The sequence below is a fragment of the Nesoenas mayeri genome (assembly GCF_963082525.1).
Source record: "Nesoenas mayeri genome assembly, contig: SCAFFOLD_202, whole genome shotgun sequence".
In the NCBI taxonomy this organism is placed as follows: Eukaryota; Metazoa; Chordata; class Aves; order Columbiformes; family Columbidae; genus Nesoenas; species Nesoenas mayeri.
This window is the reverse complement of record NW_027659989.1, coordinates 1-16493: the sequence shown is the minus strand read 5'-3', so window position 1 is coordinate 16493 and position 16493 is coordinate 1. Positions and strand designations below refer to the sequence as shown.

Here is a 16493-nt window from a genome sequence, read left to right as displayed (position 1 = left end):
CCATCATCTCCCCATCCATCTCCCCATCCATGTCCACATCCATGTCCCCATTCCCATCCTCATGTCCCCATCATCTCCCCATCCCCCTGTCCCCATCATCTCCTCATGTCCCCATCCATGTCCCCATCCCCACGTCCCCATCCCCACGTCCTCATCCATCTCCCCATCCATGTCCCTATCCATGTCCCCATCCATGTCCCCATCATCTCCCCATCCATCTCCCCATCCCCATGTCCCCACGTCCCCATCATCTCCCCATCCCCATGTCCCCATCTCCGTGTCCCCATCTCCATGTCCCCATCTCCATGTCCCCATCCATGTCCCCATCATCTCCCCATCCATCTCCCCATCCCCATGTCCCCACGTCCCCATCATCTCCCCATCTCCATGTCCCCATCTCCATGTCCCCATCCATGTCCCCATCTCCATGTCCCCATCCATGTCCCCATCATCTCCCCATCCATCTCCCCATCCCCATGTCCCCACGTCCCCATCATCTCCCCATCTCCATGTCCCCATCTCCATGTCCCCATCCATGTCCCCATCTCCATGTCCCCATCATCTCCCCATCCCCATGTCCCCATCCCCATCTCCCCATCATCTTCCAATGTCCCCATGTCCATCCCCATCCCCGTCCCCATCACGTCCCCATCATCTCCCCCCCCTTTCCCCCCCAGGTGGAGATGCTGGAGCGCAAGTACGGCGGGTACTTCCGCAGCCGGCGCGCGGCGCGCACCATCCAGGCGGCGTTCCGGCGCTACCGCATGGCGCAGAAGTTCCAGCGGCTGCGCAGCGAGGGGCGCGCAGCGAGGGGGGGCGCGCGCGCCGCCTGGCCCTGCCCGGCCTGCGCCTGCAGTTCTCCTTCGAGGAGTACGACCGCGGCCCCCCCGCCCCCGGCCCGGGGCCCCCCCCGCCCCCCCCGCCTTATTTCCAAGGCAAACCCGCTTCGCTGGACGAGGGGGTGTTGGGGGGACCCCCCCAAAGGAGGGCGGCGAGATACGGGGGGTCGTGTCGGGCGGGGTTGGATGGGGGGGGTGGGGGGGATGTGGGGGGGGGTGGGGGTGTGGGGGGGGGGAGGGGGGAGCGCCACCCCCCCCCTGCCCCGGCAGCTTTCGGCGTCGGCGGATTTTGGGACCGGGGGAGGAGAGTTGGAGGAGGCGTTTGCGCAGCAGGTAGGGGGGGGGCGGGGGGTCATGGGGGTCATAGGGGTCATAGGGGTCATGGGGGTCATGGGGGTCATAGGGGACATGGGGGGTCATGGGGGTCACAGGGGACATGGGGGGTCATAGGGGTCACGGGGCCATAGGGGACATGGGGGTCATGGGGGTCACAGGGGACATGGGGCCATAGGGGACATGGGGGTCATGGGGGTCACAGGGGACATGGGGCCATAGGGGACATGGGGGGTCATGGGAGTCACAGGGGACATGGGGGGTCATGAGGGTCACAGGGGACATGGGGGGTCATAGGGGTCACGGGGCCATAGGGGACATGGGGGTCATGGGGGTCACAGGGGACACGGGGCCATAGGGGACATGGGGGTCATGGGGGTCACGGGGCCATAGGGGACATAGGGAGTCATAGAGGTCATGGGGGTCATAGGGGTCATGGGGACATGGGGGTCATAGGGGTCATGGGGGTCACAGGGGCACTGGGGACATGGGGGTCACAGGGGACATGGGGGGTCATAGGGGTCATGGGGGGTCATGGGGGTCATGGGGGTCACAGCATCATGGGGGACATAGGGAGTCATAGGGGTCATGGGGGTCATAGTGGTCATGGGGACATGGGGGTCACAGGGGTCATGGGGGGCCATAGGGGACACGGGGGTCACAGGGGACATGGGGGATCATAGGGTCATAGGGGTCATAGGGGTCACGGGGCCATAGGGGACATGGGGGTCATGGGGGGTCATAGGGCCATAGGGGACATGGGGGTCACAGGGGACATGGGGGATCATAGGGGTAATGAGGGTCACAGGGCTATAGGGCACATGGGGGTCATGGGGGTCGTAGGGGTCATGGGGGGTCGTAAGGGTCATGGGGGTCATGGGGACATGGGAGGACATGGGGTCATAGGGGTCATGGGGGTCACAGGGCTATAGGGAACATGGGGGACACATGGGGTCACAGGGGCCATGGGGGCCATAGGGGTCATGGGGTGTTGGGGGATCATGGGGACATTGGGGGGGTCCCAGGGGCCTTGGGGGGGTCATGGGGACATTGGGGGGGGTCCCAGGGATATTGGGGGGGTCCCAGGGGCCATGGGGGGGTCATGGGGTGTTGGGGGTTCCAGGGACATTGGGGGGGTCCCAGGGGCCTTGGGGGGGATCATGGGGACATTATGGGGGTCCCAGGGGCCATAGGGGTCCCAGGGACATTGAGGGGGGTGTCCCAGGGGCCATGGGGGGTCATGGGGTGTTGGGGGGTCCCAGTTGCCATAGGGGTCCCAGGGAGATTGGTGGGGGGTCCCAGGGGCCATGGGGGGTCCCAGGGATATTGGGGGGTCCCAAGGGGCCATGGGGGTGTCCCTGGGACATTGGGGGGGGTCCCGGTGTCATGGGGGGGGGGGGGGGGTCCCAAGCATCCCCATCCCCGCAGGTGAAATCCTTGGCCGCCTCCATTGACGAAGCGCTCGGGGGGGGTGGTGGGGGTCGCGGCGGCCCCCCCGGCGCCCCCCCGGGGCCCCCCCGCGGCGGCGGGTGACAGCGCCGCCACCTCGGCCAGCGACGTCACCCTGTACCTGGACGAGGGGCTCCCCGGCTCCCCCCGCTCCCCCGAGCGCCCCCCCAGCCCCGAACCGCCCCCCCCGCGACCAATCCCCCCAAAAACAACCCCCCCCGCCGCCCCCCCCGCCACCCCCAAATACCACCCCCCCCCCACCTCCCCCCACCAACGAACGCTGGGGGGGGGGGGCACCCGATGAGCCGGCGCGCCGCGGCCCCCCCCTGCTTGGAGTGTCGCGGGAGGGGGGGGGGGGTGGGGGGGTCCGGGGGGGTGGGGGGCGGCCACCCCCCCTTATTGACGGTGGAGCCCCCCAGCGACAGCTCAGCCGATCTCAGCGACCGCTCGGACCGGGGGTCCCTCAATCGGGGGGGTCCCTATGAACCCGACGCCAACACAATGGGGGGGGGGACATTACCCCGAAACGCCCCCCCCCCCCCATCGCTGTTACCACCCTGACCCCCCCACGGCGCCCCCCAATCCCCCCCCCCACACCGAGGAGGGGTCGGACGGGGACAACGAGAGTTTGGGGAGCAGCTCCAACTCCAACGAGACCCTCAACTGCTCGTCGGGTTCGTCGTCCCGAGACAGTTTGCGCCGCCCCCCACACCCCCCGCCGCCCCCCCCACCGCCCCCCCCTACCCAACCGCCCCCCGCCGCCCCCCCGCAGCCCCCCCCCAAAGGCGCGTACCAACGGGAGGGGCGGCAGGGCTGGGACTCGCCGGCGCTCAACAACGACGTGGTGCAGCGGCGCCAGTACCGCATCGGCCTCAACCTCTTCAATAAGTGAGTGGGGGGGGTGGGGGGGTGGGAGGAGGGGGGGGGAGGGGGTGGGGGGGATGTGGGGTGGGGTCTCGGGGGTCAATGGGGGGAGAATGTGGTGGTTTGGGTGGCCCCACGGCGAGGATGGGGTGGGATTCGTGGTGGGATGGTGTGTTCTAGGTCACCCTACGGCAAGGACGGGGTGGACTTGGTGGCCCCATAGAAGGGATGAGGTGGGCTTGGTGGCCCCATAGAAAGGACAAGGTGGCCTTGGTGGCCCCATAGAAAGGACAAGGTGGCCTTCTTGGTGGCCCCATAGAAAGGATGGGGTGGAATTTGTGGTGGGATGATGGTGTTCTAGGTCACCCTACGGCAAGGACGGGGTGGACTTGGTGGCCCCATAGAAGGGATGAGGTGGCCTTGGTGGCCCTATAGGAGGTACAAGGTGACCTTCTTGGTGGCCCCATAGAAAGGATGGGGTGGAATTCGTGGTGGGATGGTGTGTTCTAGGTCACCCTACGGCAAGGATGGCGTGGACTTGGTGGCCCCATAGAAGGGACAAGGTGGCCTTGATGGCCCTATGGAAAGAATGAGGTGACCTTCTTGGTGGCCCCATAGAAAGGATGGGTTGGAATTCGTGGTGGGATGATGGTGTTCTAGGTCACCCTACGGCAAGGACAGGGTGGACTTGGTGGCCCCATAGAAAGGACAAGGTGACCTTCTTGGTGGCCTCATAGAAAGGATGGGGTGGAATTCGTGGTGGGATGATGGTGTTCTAGGTCACCCTACGGCAAGGACGGGGTGGACTTGGTGGCCCCATAGAAAGGATGAGGTGGCCTTGGTGGCCACAGTGACCTTCTTGGTGGCCCCATAGAAAGGACAAGGTGACCTTCTTGGTGGCCCAATGGTGAAGATACATTGATGTTCTAGGTGACCCTATGGTAAGGACGGGGTGGCCTTGGTGGCCCCATAGAAGGGACGAGGTGGCCTTGGTGGCCCTATAGGAGGTACAAGGTGACCTTCTTGGTGGCCCCATGGAAAGGTCAAGGTGACCTTCTTGGTGGCCCCATAGAAAGGACAAGGTGACCTTCTTGGTGGCCCAATGGTGAAGATACATTGATGTTCTAGGTGACCCTATGGCAAGGACAAGGTGGCCTTGGTGGCCCCATAGAAGGGACAAGGTGACCTTCTTGGTGGCCCCATGGCAAGGATGGAGTGGCATTCTTGGTGGCCCAATGGTGGAGACATTGATGTTCTAGGTGACACTATGGCAAGGACAGGGTGAACTTGGTGGCCCCATAGAAGGGACGAGGTGGCCTTGGTGGCCCTATAGAAAGGACAAGGTGACCTTCTTGGTGGCCCAATGGTGAAGATACATTGATGTTCTAGGTGACCCTATGGCAAGGACAGGGTGGCCTTGGTGGCCCCATAGAAGGGACGAGGTGGCCTTGGTGGCCCTATAGAAAGGACAAGGTGACCTTCTTGGTGGCCCAATGGTGAAGATACATTGATGTTCTAGGTGACCCTATGGCAAGGACAGGGTGGCCTTGGTGGCCCTGTGACAATTGCCGCGTGACATTTGAAGCCCTACAGAAGGACACGGTGACGTTCTAGATCACCGTGGCCCTGGTGCCATTCTAGACACCCCAGTACCCAAACCACAACCACGTTCTAGGTGCCCCTATCAGGTTGTCACCTCAGTGCCCTCCACCCCAACCCAAGGTGACGTTCCGGAGCCACCAAACCCCTCTTAGAACCAGCAGAAGGTGCCGTTCTAGGTCAAGACGAACCCCGCGGTGGGCGGGAATGACCCAAAATCCCCTTTTTTGGCAGGAAACCGGAGAAGGGGATCCAATACCTGATCGAGAGGGGCTTCCTGTCCGACACGCCGGTGGGGGTGGCCCATTTCATCCTGGAGAGGAAGGGCCTGAGCCGCCAGATGATCGGCGAGTTCCTCGGCAACCGCCAGAAGCAATTCAACCGCGACGTCCTCGAGTAAGGGGGGGACGGCGCCGGCGCCGGGGGGGACACGACGCGCTCGGTGCCGCCGAAGCCACCTGAGATGTTCCGCAGCTGCGTGGTGGACGAGATGGACTTCTCGGGGATGGAGCTGGACGAGGCCCTGCGCAAGTTCCAGTCCCACATCCGCGTGCAAGGGGAGGCCCAGAAGGTCGAGCGCTTGATCGAGGCCTTCAGGTGAGGGATCTGGATGTTCTAGGTGAGCCTACGGACCAATCGGGGGCGACGTTGGAGGTGGTGGTGCATGTGGGCTGTTCTAGGTGACCCTATGACCAATTGGAGGATTCCAGGGCTGGTGGCCCACATGGGGTGTTCTAGATGACCCTACAGACCAAGAGCGGGACCCCAGGGCTGGTGGCCCATGTGGGGTGTTCTAGGTGACGCTACGGACCAATTGGGGGGCGTTAGAGGTGGTGGCGCGCGTGGGGTGTTCTAGGTGACCCTATGGACCAATTGGGGGACGTTAGAGGTGGTGGCGCACATTGGGTGTTCTAGGTGACCCTATGGACCAATTGGGGGCAACATTAGAGGTGGTGGCGCACATGGGGTGTTCTAGGTGACTCTACAGACTAATTGGGGGACATTAGAGGTGATGGCGCATGTGGGGTGTTCTAGGTGACCCTACGGACCAATTGGGACATTAGAGGTGGTGGCGCACGTGGGGTGTTCTAGGTGACCCTATGGACCAAGGAGGGGACCCCAGGGCTGGCGGCCCATGTGGGGTGTTCTAGGTGACCCTATGGACCAATGGGGGACATTAGAGGTGGTGGCGCACGTGGGGTGTTCTAGGTGACCCTATGGACCAATTGAGGGACACTAGAGGTGGTGGCGCACATGGGATGTTCTAGGTGACCCTACGGACCAACTGGGCGACATTAGAGGTGATGGCGCATGTGGGGTGTTCTAGGTGACCCTACGGACCAATTGGGACATTAGAGGTGGTGGCGCACGTGGGGTGTTCTAGGTGACCCTACGGACCAATCGGGGCAACGTTACAGGTGGTGGCGCACGTGGGGTGTTCTAGGTGACCCCATGGACCAATCGGGACATTAGAGGTGGTGGCGCACATGGGGTGTTCTAGGTGACCCTATGGACCAAGGAGGGGACCCCAGGGCTGGTGGCCCATGTGGGGTGTTTTAGGTGACCCTATGGACCAATGGGGGACATTAGAGGTGGTGGCGCACGTGGGGTGTTCTAGGTGACCCTATGGACCAATTGAGGGACACTAGAGGTGGTGGCGCACATGGGGTGTTCTAGGTGACCCTACGGACCAACTGGGCGACATTAGAGGTGATGGCGCATGTGGGGTGTTCTAGGTGACCCTACGGACCAATTGGGACATTAGAGGTGGTGGCGCACGTGGGGTGTTCTAGGTGACCCTACGGACCAATCGGGGCAACGTTACAGGTGGTGGCGCACGTGGGGTGTTCTAGGTGACCCTATGGACCAATTGGGACATTAGAGGTGGTGGCGCACATGGGGTGTTCTAGGTGACCCTATGGACCAAGGAGGGGACCCCAGGGCTGGTGGCCCATGTGGGGTGTTTTAGGTGACCCTATGGACCAATCGGGACATTAGAGGTGGTGGCGCACATGGAGTGTTCTAGGTGACCCTATGGACCAATTGGAGGACCCCAGGGCTGGTGGCCCACATGGGGTGTTCTAGGTGACCCTATGGACCAATTTGGGGGGCGTTAGAGGTGGTGGCGCACGTGGGGTGTTCTAGGTGACCCTATGGATCAATTGGGGGGCGTTAGAGGTGGTGGCGCATGTGGGATGTTCTAGGTGACCCTACAGACCAAGGGCGGGACCCCAGGGCTGGTGAGCCGCATGGGGTGTTCTAGGTGACTCTACAGACTAATTGGGGGACATTAGAGGTGGTGGCGCACATGGGGTGTTCTAGGTGACCCCATGGACCAATTGAGGGACACTAGAGGTGGTGGTGCATGTGGGGTGTTCTAGGTGACCCTATGGACCAAGGAGGGGACCCCAGGGCTGGTGGCCCATGTGGGGTGTTCTAGGTGACCCTATGGACCAATTGAGGGACACTAGAGGTGGTGGCGCACGTGGGATGTTCTAGGTGACCCTATGGACCAAGCAGGAGACCCCAGGGCTGGTGGCCCATATGGGATGTTCTAGGTGACCCTATGACCTAGGAGAACACCCAAGGGGGTGGCCCCACACACGCGGTGACCCGTGGGGTCACCCCAGCCCCGTGGGCCCAGCCGTGGGTCACTCACCGTGGGGTCTGCGTCCCCCCCACCCGCAGCCAGCGCTACTGCGTGTGCAACGCGGCCCTGCTGCGCCAGTTCCGCAACCCGGACACCATCTTCATCCTGGCCTTCGCCATCATCCTCCTCAACACCGACATGTACAGCCCCAGCGTGAAGGCCGAGCGCAAGATGAAGCTGGAGGACTTCATCAAGAACCTCCGCGGTGAGCGCGGCCGCCCCGGCCCCCGGCCCGGCGTCCTCCTTCCCGCTCGGGGAGGTGGGTTCTAGAGCCGGGGGGTGGTGTCACCGCGCAGGGGTGGACAACGGGGAGGACATTCCGCGGGACATGCTGGTGGGCATCTACCAACGCATCCAGAGCCGCGAGCTGCGCACCAACGACGACCACGTCTCCCAGGTCCAGGCCGTCGAGCGCATGATCGTCGGCAAGAAGCCGGTGGGTTCGCCCGGGGGGCGGGATGGGTTCTAGGTGGCCAACAGGGAGGTTCTAGGTGACCTATGGAGATGTTCTAGGTGGTCTATGGGGGTGTTCTAGGTGAGCCTATGGAGGAGGATGCTCTAGGTGACCCTATGGGGGTGTTCTAGGTGAGCCTATGGAGGAGGATGCTCTAGGTGACCCTATGGGGGTGTTCTAGGTGAGCCTATGGAGGAGGATGCTCTAGGTGACCCTATGGGGGTGTTCTAGGTGAACCTATGGAGAAGGATGTTCTAGGTGACCCTATGGGGGTGTTCTAGGTGAGCCTATGGAGGAGGATGCTCTAGGTGACCCTATGGGGGTGTTCTAGGTGAACCTATGGAGAAGGATGCTCTAGGTGACCCTATGGGGGTGTTCTAGGTGAGCCTATGGAGGAGGATGCTCTAGGTGACCCTATGGGGATGTTCTAGGTGAGCCTATGGAGATGTTCCAGGTGGCCTGTGGAGATGTTCTAGGTGAGCCTATGGAGGAGGATGCTCTAGGTGACCCTATGGGGGTGTTCTAGGTGAGCCTATGGACGAGGATGCTCTAGGTGACCCTATGGGCAGCACTCAAGGTGACCAATGGGGGTGTTCTAGGTGAGCCTATGGAGAAGGATGCTCTAGGTGACTCTATGAGGATGCTCTAGGTGACCCTATGGGGGTGTTCTAAGTGAGCCTATGGAGGAGGATGCTCTAGGTGACCCTATGGAGGTGTTCTAGGTGAGCCTATGGAGGAGGATGCTCTAGGTGATCCTATGGGGGTGTTCTAGGTGAGCCTATGGAGGAGGATGCTCTAGGTGACCCTATGGGGGTGTTCTAGGTGACCTATGGAGGAGGATGCTCTAGGTGACCCTATGGACAGCACTCAAGGTGACCAATGGGGGTGTTATAGGTGAGCCTATGGAGAAGGATGCTCTAGGTGACCCTATGGGGGTGTTCTAGGTGAACCTATGGAGAAGGATGCTCTAGGTGACCCTATGGGGGTGTTCTAGGTGAGCCTATGGAGGAGGATGCTCTAGGTGACCCTATGGGGATGGTTTAGGTGACCCTATGGGGATGCTGTAGGTGACCCTATGGGGATGTTCTAGGTGAGCCTATGGGGATGTTCCAGGTGGCCTATGGGGATGTTCTAGGCGAGCCTATGGAGGAGGATGCTCTAGGTGACCCTATGGGGATGGTTTAGGTGACCCTATGGGGATGTTCCAGGTGGCCTATGGGGATGTTCTAGGTGACCTATGGAGACATTCTAGGTGACTCTATGGGGATGTTCTAGATGACCCTATAGGGATGCTGTAGGTGACCCTATGGAGACGTTCTAGGTGACCTATGGAGATGTTCCAGGTAGCCTATGGGGGTGTTCTAGGTGAGCCTATGGAGGAGGATACTCTAGGTGACCCTATGGGGATGGTTTAGGTGACCCTATAGGGATGCTGTAGGTGACCCTATGGAGATGTTCCAGGTGGCCTATGGAGACATTCTAGCTGACCCTATGGAGATGTTCTAAGTGACCTATAGGGATGCTGTAGGTGACCTATGGAGATGTTCTAGATGACCAATGGGAGAAGCCCTAGGTGGCCAATGGGGGACGTTCTAGGCAACCAATGGGGGACGTTCTAGGCAACCAATGGGGGACGTTCTAGCTGATCCAACAGCAACATCATAGCCGACCCCCAGCCCAACCTCAAAGGCGGGGCCTGGAGAGCGAGTGGGCGTGTCCCCACGAGGCCCCGCCCACCACTCACCCCACCCCCCACCCCTCCCAGGTCTTGTCCCTCCCCCACCGGCGCCTGGTTTGCTGCTGCCAACTCTACGAGGTCCCCGACCCCAACCGCCCCCAGCGCTTGGGCCTTCACCAGCGCGAGGTCTTCCTCTTCAACGACCTGCTGGTGGTGAGCCGGACGCCTGGGTCCCTCCCGGACGCCTGGGTCCCGACCTGGGGGGGTCACTCGGGGGTTCCCCGGTGACTCGGTGGCCTCGGCAGGTGACGAAGATCTTCCAGAAGAAGAAGATCCTGGTGACCTACAGCTTCCGGCAGAGCTTCCCATTGGTGGAGATGCACATGCAGCTCTTCCAGAATACCTGTGAGATACGTGTCACCCCATGTCACCCCACGTCACCCCGTGTCACCCCGTGTCACCTCGTGTCACCCAATGGCACCCAATGGCACCCGATGGGGGTTCCCCCGCACCCAACGTCCCATGAGGTTCCACCACCCCATGAGGTTCAGCCCATGGGAGTCCAAGGATGGGGTGTCACCTGGGGGGTGTCCCATGGTGTCCCCATAGAATGTCCCATGATGTCCCCATAAGGGTGTCCCCTGGTGTCCCCATAAGGGTGTCCCCATAGAATGTCCCCTGGTGTCCCCATAGAATGTCCCATGATGTCCCCATACATGTCCCATGATGTCCCCATAGAATGTCCCCTGGTGTCCCCATAGAATGTCCCATGATGTCCCCTATAGAACATCCCACGATGTCCCCAATAGGGGGTGTCTGTGACCTCTGACCCAGTGACCCCAGTGACCCTCGTGACCCCCATGGCCTTGTAACCTCTGTGACCCCACGACCTCTGTGACCCCCTGTGACCCCAGTGACCCCCGCAGCGCCCATGACCCCATGACCACTGTGACCCCCATGACCACAGTGACCTCTGTGACCCCCATGACCTCCATGACCTCTGTGACCCCATGACCTCGTGACCTCTGTGACCCTGTGACCACAGTGACCCCTGTGACCCCCATAACCCCCATAACCTCTGTGACCCCCGTGACCCCATGACCTCTGTGACCTCCATGACCCCCATGACCACAGTGACCCCTGTGACCCCATGACTCCCGTGACCCCCATGACCACAGTGACCCCTGTGACCCCCATAACCCCCATAACCTCTGTGACCCCCATGACCCTGTGACCCCTGTGACCCCATGACCTCTGTGACCTCCATGACCCCAGTGACCCCATGACCTCTGTGACCCCCGTGACCCCCATGGCCCCCGTGACCTCTGTGACCCCATGACCACAGTGACCCCCATGACCACAGTGACCCCTGTGACCCCCATAACCCCCATGACCTCTGTGACCCCCATGACCTCTGTGACCCCATGACCTCTGTGACCCCCATGACCACAGTGACCTCTGTGACCCCCGTGACCCCCATGACCCCCATGACCACAGTGACCCCTGTGACCCCCATAACCTCTGTGACCCCCATGACCCCCATGACCCCGTGACCCCTGTGACCCCATGACCTCTGTGACCTCGTGACCCCAGTGACCCCATGACCTCTATGACCCCCGTGACCACACTGACCTCTGTGACCCCCGTGACCCCCATAACCCCCATGACCTCTGTGACCCCCATGACCCCCATGACCCCTGTGACCCCATGACCTCTGTGACCCCATGACCTCTGTGACCCCCATGACCCCCATGACCACAGTGACCCCCGTGACCCCCATGACCTCTGTGACCTCTGTGACCCCCATGACCCCCGCGACCTTTGCCCCCCAGATTACCAGTTTGGGATCAAGCTGCTGTCGGCGGCGCCGGGGGGGGAGCGCAAGGTGCTGATCGTGTTCAACGCCCCCAGCCCCCAGGACCGGCTGCGCTTCGCCAGCGACCTGCGCGAGTCCGTGGCCGAGGTGCAGGAGATGGAGAAGTACCGCCTGGAGGGTGAGATGGGAGCACTGGGAGCACTGGGAGCACTGGGAGGGAACTGGGAGCACTGGGAGGGACTGGGAGGGAACTGGGAGGGAACTGGGAGCACTGGGAGGGAACTGGGAGGGAACTGGGAGCACTGGGACCTGCGCGAGTCCGTGGCCGAGGTGCAGGAGATGGAGAAGTACCGCCTGGAGGGTGAGACGGGGGAACTGGGAGCACTGGGAGCACTGGGAGGGAACTGGGAGCACTGGGAGGGAACTGGGAGCACTGGGAGCACTGGGAGCACTGGGAGGGACTGGGAGGGAACTGGGAGCAGTAGGAGGGAACTGAGAGGGAACTGGGAGCACTGGGAGGGACTGAGAGGGAACTGGGAGGGAACTGGGAGGGAACTGGGAGGGAACTGGGAGCACTGGGAGCACTGGGAGGGAACTGGGAGCACTGGGAGGGAACTGGGAGCACTGGGACCTGCGCGAGTCCGTGGCCGAGGTGCAGGAGATGGAGAAGAACCAGCTGGAGGGTGAGATGGGAGCACTGGGAGCACTGGGAGAGACTGGGAGGGAACTGGGAGCACTGGGAGGGACTGGGAGCACTGGGAGGGAACTGGGAGCACTGGGAGGGACTGGGAGCACTGGGAGCACTGGGAGGGAACTGGGAGCACTGGGAGCACTGGGAGGGAACTGGGAGCACTGGGAGGGAACTGGGAGCACTGGGACCTGCGCGAGTCCGTGGCCGAGGTGCAGGAGATGGAGAAGAACCAGCTGGAGGGTGAGATGGGAGCACTGGGAGCACTGGGAGAGACTGGGAGGGAACTGGGAGCACTGGGAGGGACTGGGAGCACTGGGAGGGAACTGGGAGCACTGGGAGGGACTGGGAGCACTGGGAGCACTGGGAGGGAACTGGGAGCACTGGGAGCACTGGGAGGGAACTGGGAGCACTGGGAGGGAACTGGGAGCACTGGGACCTGCGCGAGTCCGTGGCCGAGGTGCAGGAGATGGAGAAGAACCAGCTGGAGGGTGAGATGGGGGAACTGGGAGCACTGGGAGAGACTGGGAGGGAACTGGGAGCACTGGGAGGGAACTGGGAGGGACTGGGAGCACTGGGAGGGACTGGGAGCACTGGGAGGGAACTGGGAGCACTGGGAGGGAACTGGGAGCACTGGGAGCACTGGGAGGGAACTGGGAGCACTGGGAGGGAACTGGGAGCACTGGGAGGGAACTGGGAGCACTGGGAGCACTGGGAGGGAACTGGGAGCACTGGGAGGGAACTGGGAGCACTGGGAGCACTGGGAGGGAACTGGGAGCACTGGGAGCACTGGGAGGGACTGGGAGCACTGGGAGGGAACTGGGAGCACTGGGACCTGCGCGAGTCCGTGGCCGAGTTGCAGGAGATGGAGAAGAACCAGCTGGAGGGTGAGACGGGGGAACTGGGAGCACTGGGAGGGAACTGGGAGGGAACTGGGAGCACTGGGAGGGAACTGGGAGGGACTGGGAGCACTGGGAGGGAACTGGGAGGGAACTGGGAGCACTGGGAGGGAACTGGGAGGGACTGGGAGCACTGGGAGGGAACTGGGAGGGAACTGGGAGCACTGGGAGGGAACTGGGAGCACTGGGACCTGCGCGAGTCCGTGGCCGAGGTGCAGGAGATGGAGAAGAACCAGCTGGAGGGTGAGATGGGGGAACTGGGAGCACTGGGAGAGACTGGGAGGGAACTGGGAGCACTGGGATGGTTGGGGGGCACTGGGAGGGAACTGGGAGCACTGGGATGGTTGGGGGGGGCACTGGGATGGTTGGGGAGCACTGGGAGGGAACTGGGAGCACTGGGGTAGATGGGGGGCACTAGGACCCAGCTCCAGCGCTGCTCCTGGGTCCATTTCCCCAGGGGAACTGGTCCATACTGGTGTAACTGGGAACTCTGGGATGGTTGGGGGAGAACTGGGAGGGGCATTGGGAGCACTGGGAGGGAACTGGGAGCACTGGGATGAAACTGGGAGGGAACTGGGAACACTGGGAGCACTGGGATAGATGGGGGGACACTGGGATGGTTGAGGGGGGCACTGGGAGCACTGGGAGGGAACTGGGAGCACTGGGAGCACTGGGAGGAACTGGGAGCACTGGGAGGGGACTGGGAGCACTGGGATGAAACTGGGAGGGAACTGGGAGCACTGGGAGCACTGGGATAGATGGGGGACACTGGGATGGTTGGGGGGCACTGGGAGCACTGGGAGGGACTGGGAGCACTGGGAGGAACTGGGAGCACTGGGAGGGGACTGGGAGCACTGGGATAGATGGGGGGACACTGGGATGGTTAGGGGGGGGCACTGGGAGCACTGGAAGGGAACTGGGAGCACTGAGAGGGAACTGGGAGCACTGGGAGCACTGGGAGGGCACTGGGAGCACTGGAGTAGATTGGGGGCACTAGGACCCAGCCCCAGCGCTGCTCCCTGGGCCCATTTCCCGGGGGTTACTGGTCCATACTGGTGTAACTGGGAGCTGTGATTCCCCCCCCCAGCGGAGCTGGAGAAGCAGAAGGGGGTGTCGGTGAGCCGGGGGGGGGGTCCCGGGCCCCCCCCGCACCCCGCTGAGCCGCAGCAGCCTGGAGGAGTCGCTGGGGAGCGAGGGGGGGCTCAAGAGAAGCGCCCTGAGCAGCTCCCTGCGCGACCTGTCGGATGGGGGTGAGGGGGGGGACACGGGGGGGGGACACGGGGGGGACATGGGAGGCAGTTGGGGGCCCTGGGGGGTGTGGCTTGGGGTGCCTGGGGGGGGGGTTGGGGGTCCCTGGGCGGGGTTTGGGGTCCCCTGGGGGGCTGTAGGATGCCCTGGGGGGGGGAAGGGGGGTCCTGGGGGGGTGGTTTGGAGTCCCTGGGGGGGCTGTAAGGTGTCCTGGGGGGGGTTGGGGGGTCTCTGGGGGGGTTTTGGGGTCCCCTGGGGGGGAAAATGAGGTTCCTAGGGGGACATTTGGGGTCCCCTTGGGGGGTTTTGGGGTCCACTGGGGGGGTGTAGGGTGAACTGGGGGGGGTCGAGGGGCTCTTGGGAGGGTGGTTTGGGGTCCCTGGGTGGGGTTGGGGGGCCCTGAGGGGGCGTGGTTTGGGGTGCCTGGAGGGGGGGTTGGGGGTCTCTGGGGGGGTTTTGGGGTCCCCTGGGGGGGAAATGAGGTTCCTAGGGGGACATTTGGGGTCCCCTGGGGGGGTGTAGGGTGAACTGGGGGGGTTGGGGGGCCCTGGGGGGTGTGGCTTGGGGTGCCTGGGGGGGGGTTTGGGGGTCCCTGGGGGGGTTTTGGGGTCCCCTGGGGGGGAAATGAGGTTCCTAAGGGGACATTTGGGGTCCCCTGGGGGAAGTTTGGGGTCCCCTGGGGGGGTGTAGGGTGAACTGGGGGGGGTCGGGTGGCTCCTAGGGGGGTGGTTTGGGGTCCCTGGTGGGGGGTTTGGGGGTCTCTGGGGTGGTTTGGGGTCCCTGGGGGGGTTTTGGGGTCCCCTGGGGGGGAAATGAGGTTCCTGCAGGGACATTTGGGGTCCCCTGGGGGGGGTGTAGGGTGAACTGGGGGGGTCGGGGGCCTCTTGGGGGGGTGGTTTGGGGTCCCTGGGGGGGATTGGGGGGCCCTAGGGGGGTTTTGGGGTCCCCTGGAGGGGCATTGGGTGCCCTGGGGGGGTGGTTTTGGGGACCCTGGGGGTGGAATATGAGGGTACCTGGGGGGGGTATATGGGGGTCCTTGAGGAGGTTTTGGGGTCCCTGAGGGGTGTTTTGGGGTCACTGGGGGGGGGATATGGGGTCTCTAGGGGGGTTTTGGGGTTCCTGAGGGGGGCACTGAGGTACCTGGGGAACATTTGGGGTCACTTGGGGGGTCAACCCCCCCCCAATTGTGTGTGTCCCCCCCCCCAAATTGCGTGTGTCCCCCCCCAGGCAAGCGGGGCCGGCGCAACAGCGTGGGGTCCCTGGACAGCACCATCGAGGTGAGCAGGATACGCTCCCTCCCCAAGCCCCGCCCCTCCCAAGCCCCGCCCATTCACCCTCTGCCCCACGTTCCTCTGCTCCTGGGAAGGGGGCGGGGCTTGTGGGAGGGGCGGGGCTTTCCAAGCGGGGGCGTGGTTTGGCCGGGAGAGGCGGGGCTTTTCCTATGGCTGGCCCTTATTTGGCAATGGGGAGGGGCTTGTGTGAGGGGGTGGGCGTTGTTTGCCCACCCACCAATGGGGAAGAGCCAGAGCAGGGAGGCGGGGCTTGTTCACTAATGTCACGTGATAGAGGCTAGGGGCGTGGCCCAGCCCCCAGTGGCTGGCCTTATCCACCAATGAGAGTGAACCTGGGGCCAAGGGGAGGGGCTATCTCCAGGGGGCGGAGCCTGGCTGAGGAGTGGAGGGGGCTGACTCTAGAAGCTGGGCCCTGGAAGGGGCGGGGCCAGCTCCAGGGGGCGGGGCCTTTTCTAGGGGTGGGGGGGTCGGCTTTAGGGGGCGGGACCAGCTCGGGGGGGCGGAGCCAGGTCTAGGGGCGGGTCCGGCTATAGGGGGCGTGACCCTTTCTAGGGGGCATGACCCTTTCTAGGAGGCGTGACCCTTTCTAGGGGGCGTGGCCCTTTCTGGGGGGCGTGGCCCCTTTCTAGGGGGCGTGGTCCCTTCTAGGGGGCGTGACCCTTTTAAGGGGGCGTGAGCCCATTC

General features: G+C 63.3%; 1 protein-coding gene across 1 annotated transcript; it reads left to right on the top strand.

The window, feature by feature from the left end:
* Positions 1-677: 677 nt before the first annotated feature.
* LOC308052478 (IQ motif and SEC7 domain-containing protein 2-like) lies at positions 678-15794 on the top strand (the record flags this gene model as incomplete). Its single annotated transcript, XM_080364554.1, is given in 16 exon segments — positions 678-797; positions 800-961; positions 1110-1172; positions 2632-2810; positions 2969-3124; positions 3126-3509; positions 5319-5480; positions 5559-5681; positions 7773-7939; positions 8031-8170; positions 9954-10079; positions 10172-10271; positions 11699-11860; positions 14357-14420; positions 14422-14519; positions 15745-15794. Coding segments are annotated over 16 exon segments (2256 nt in total), but the record flags the coding sequence as incomplete, so codon positions are not given.
* Positions 15795-16493: the final 699 nt, after the last annotated feature.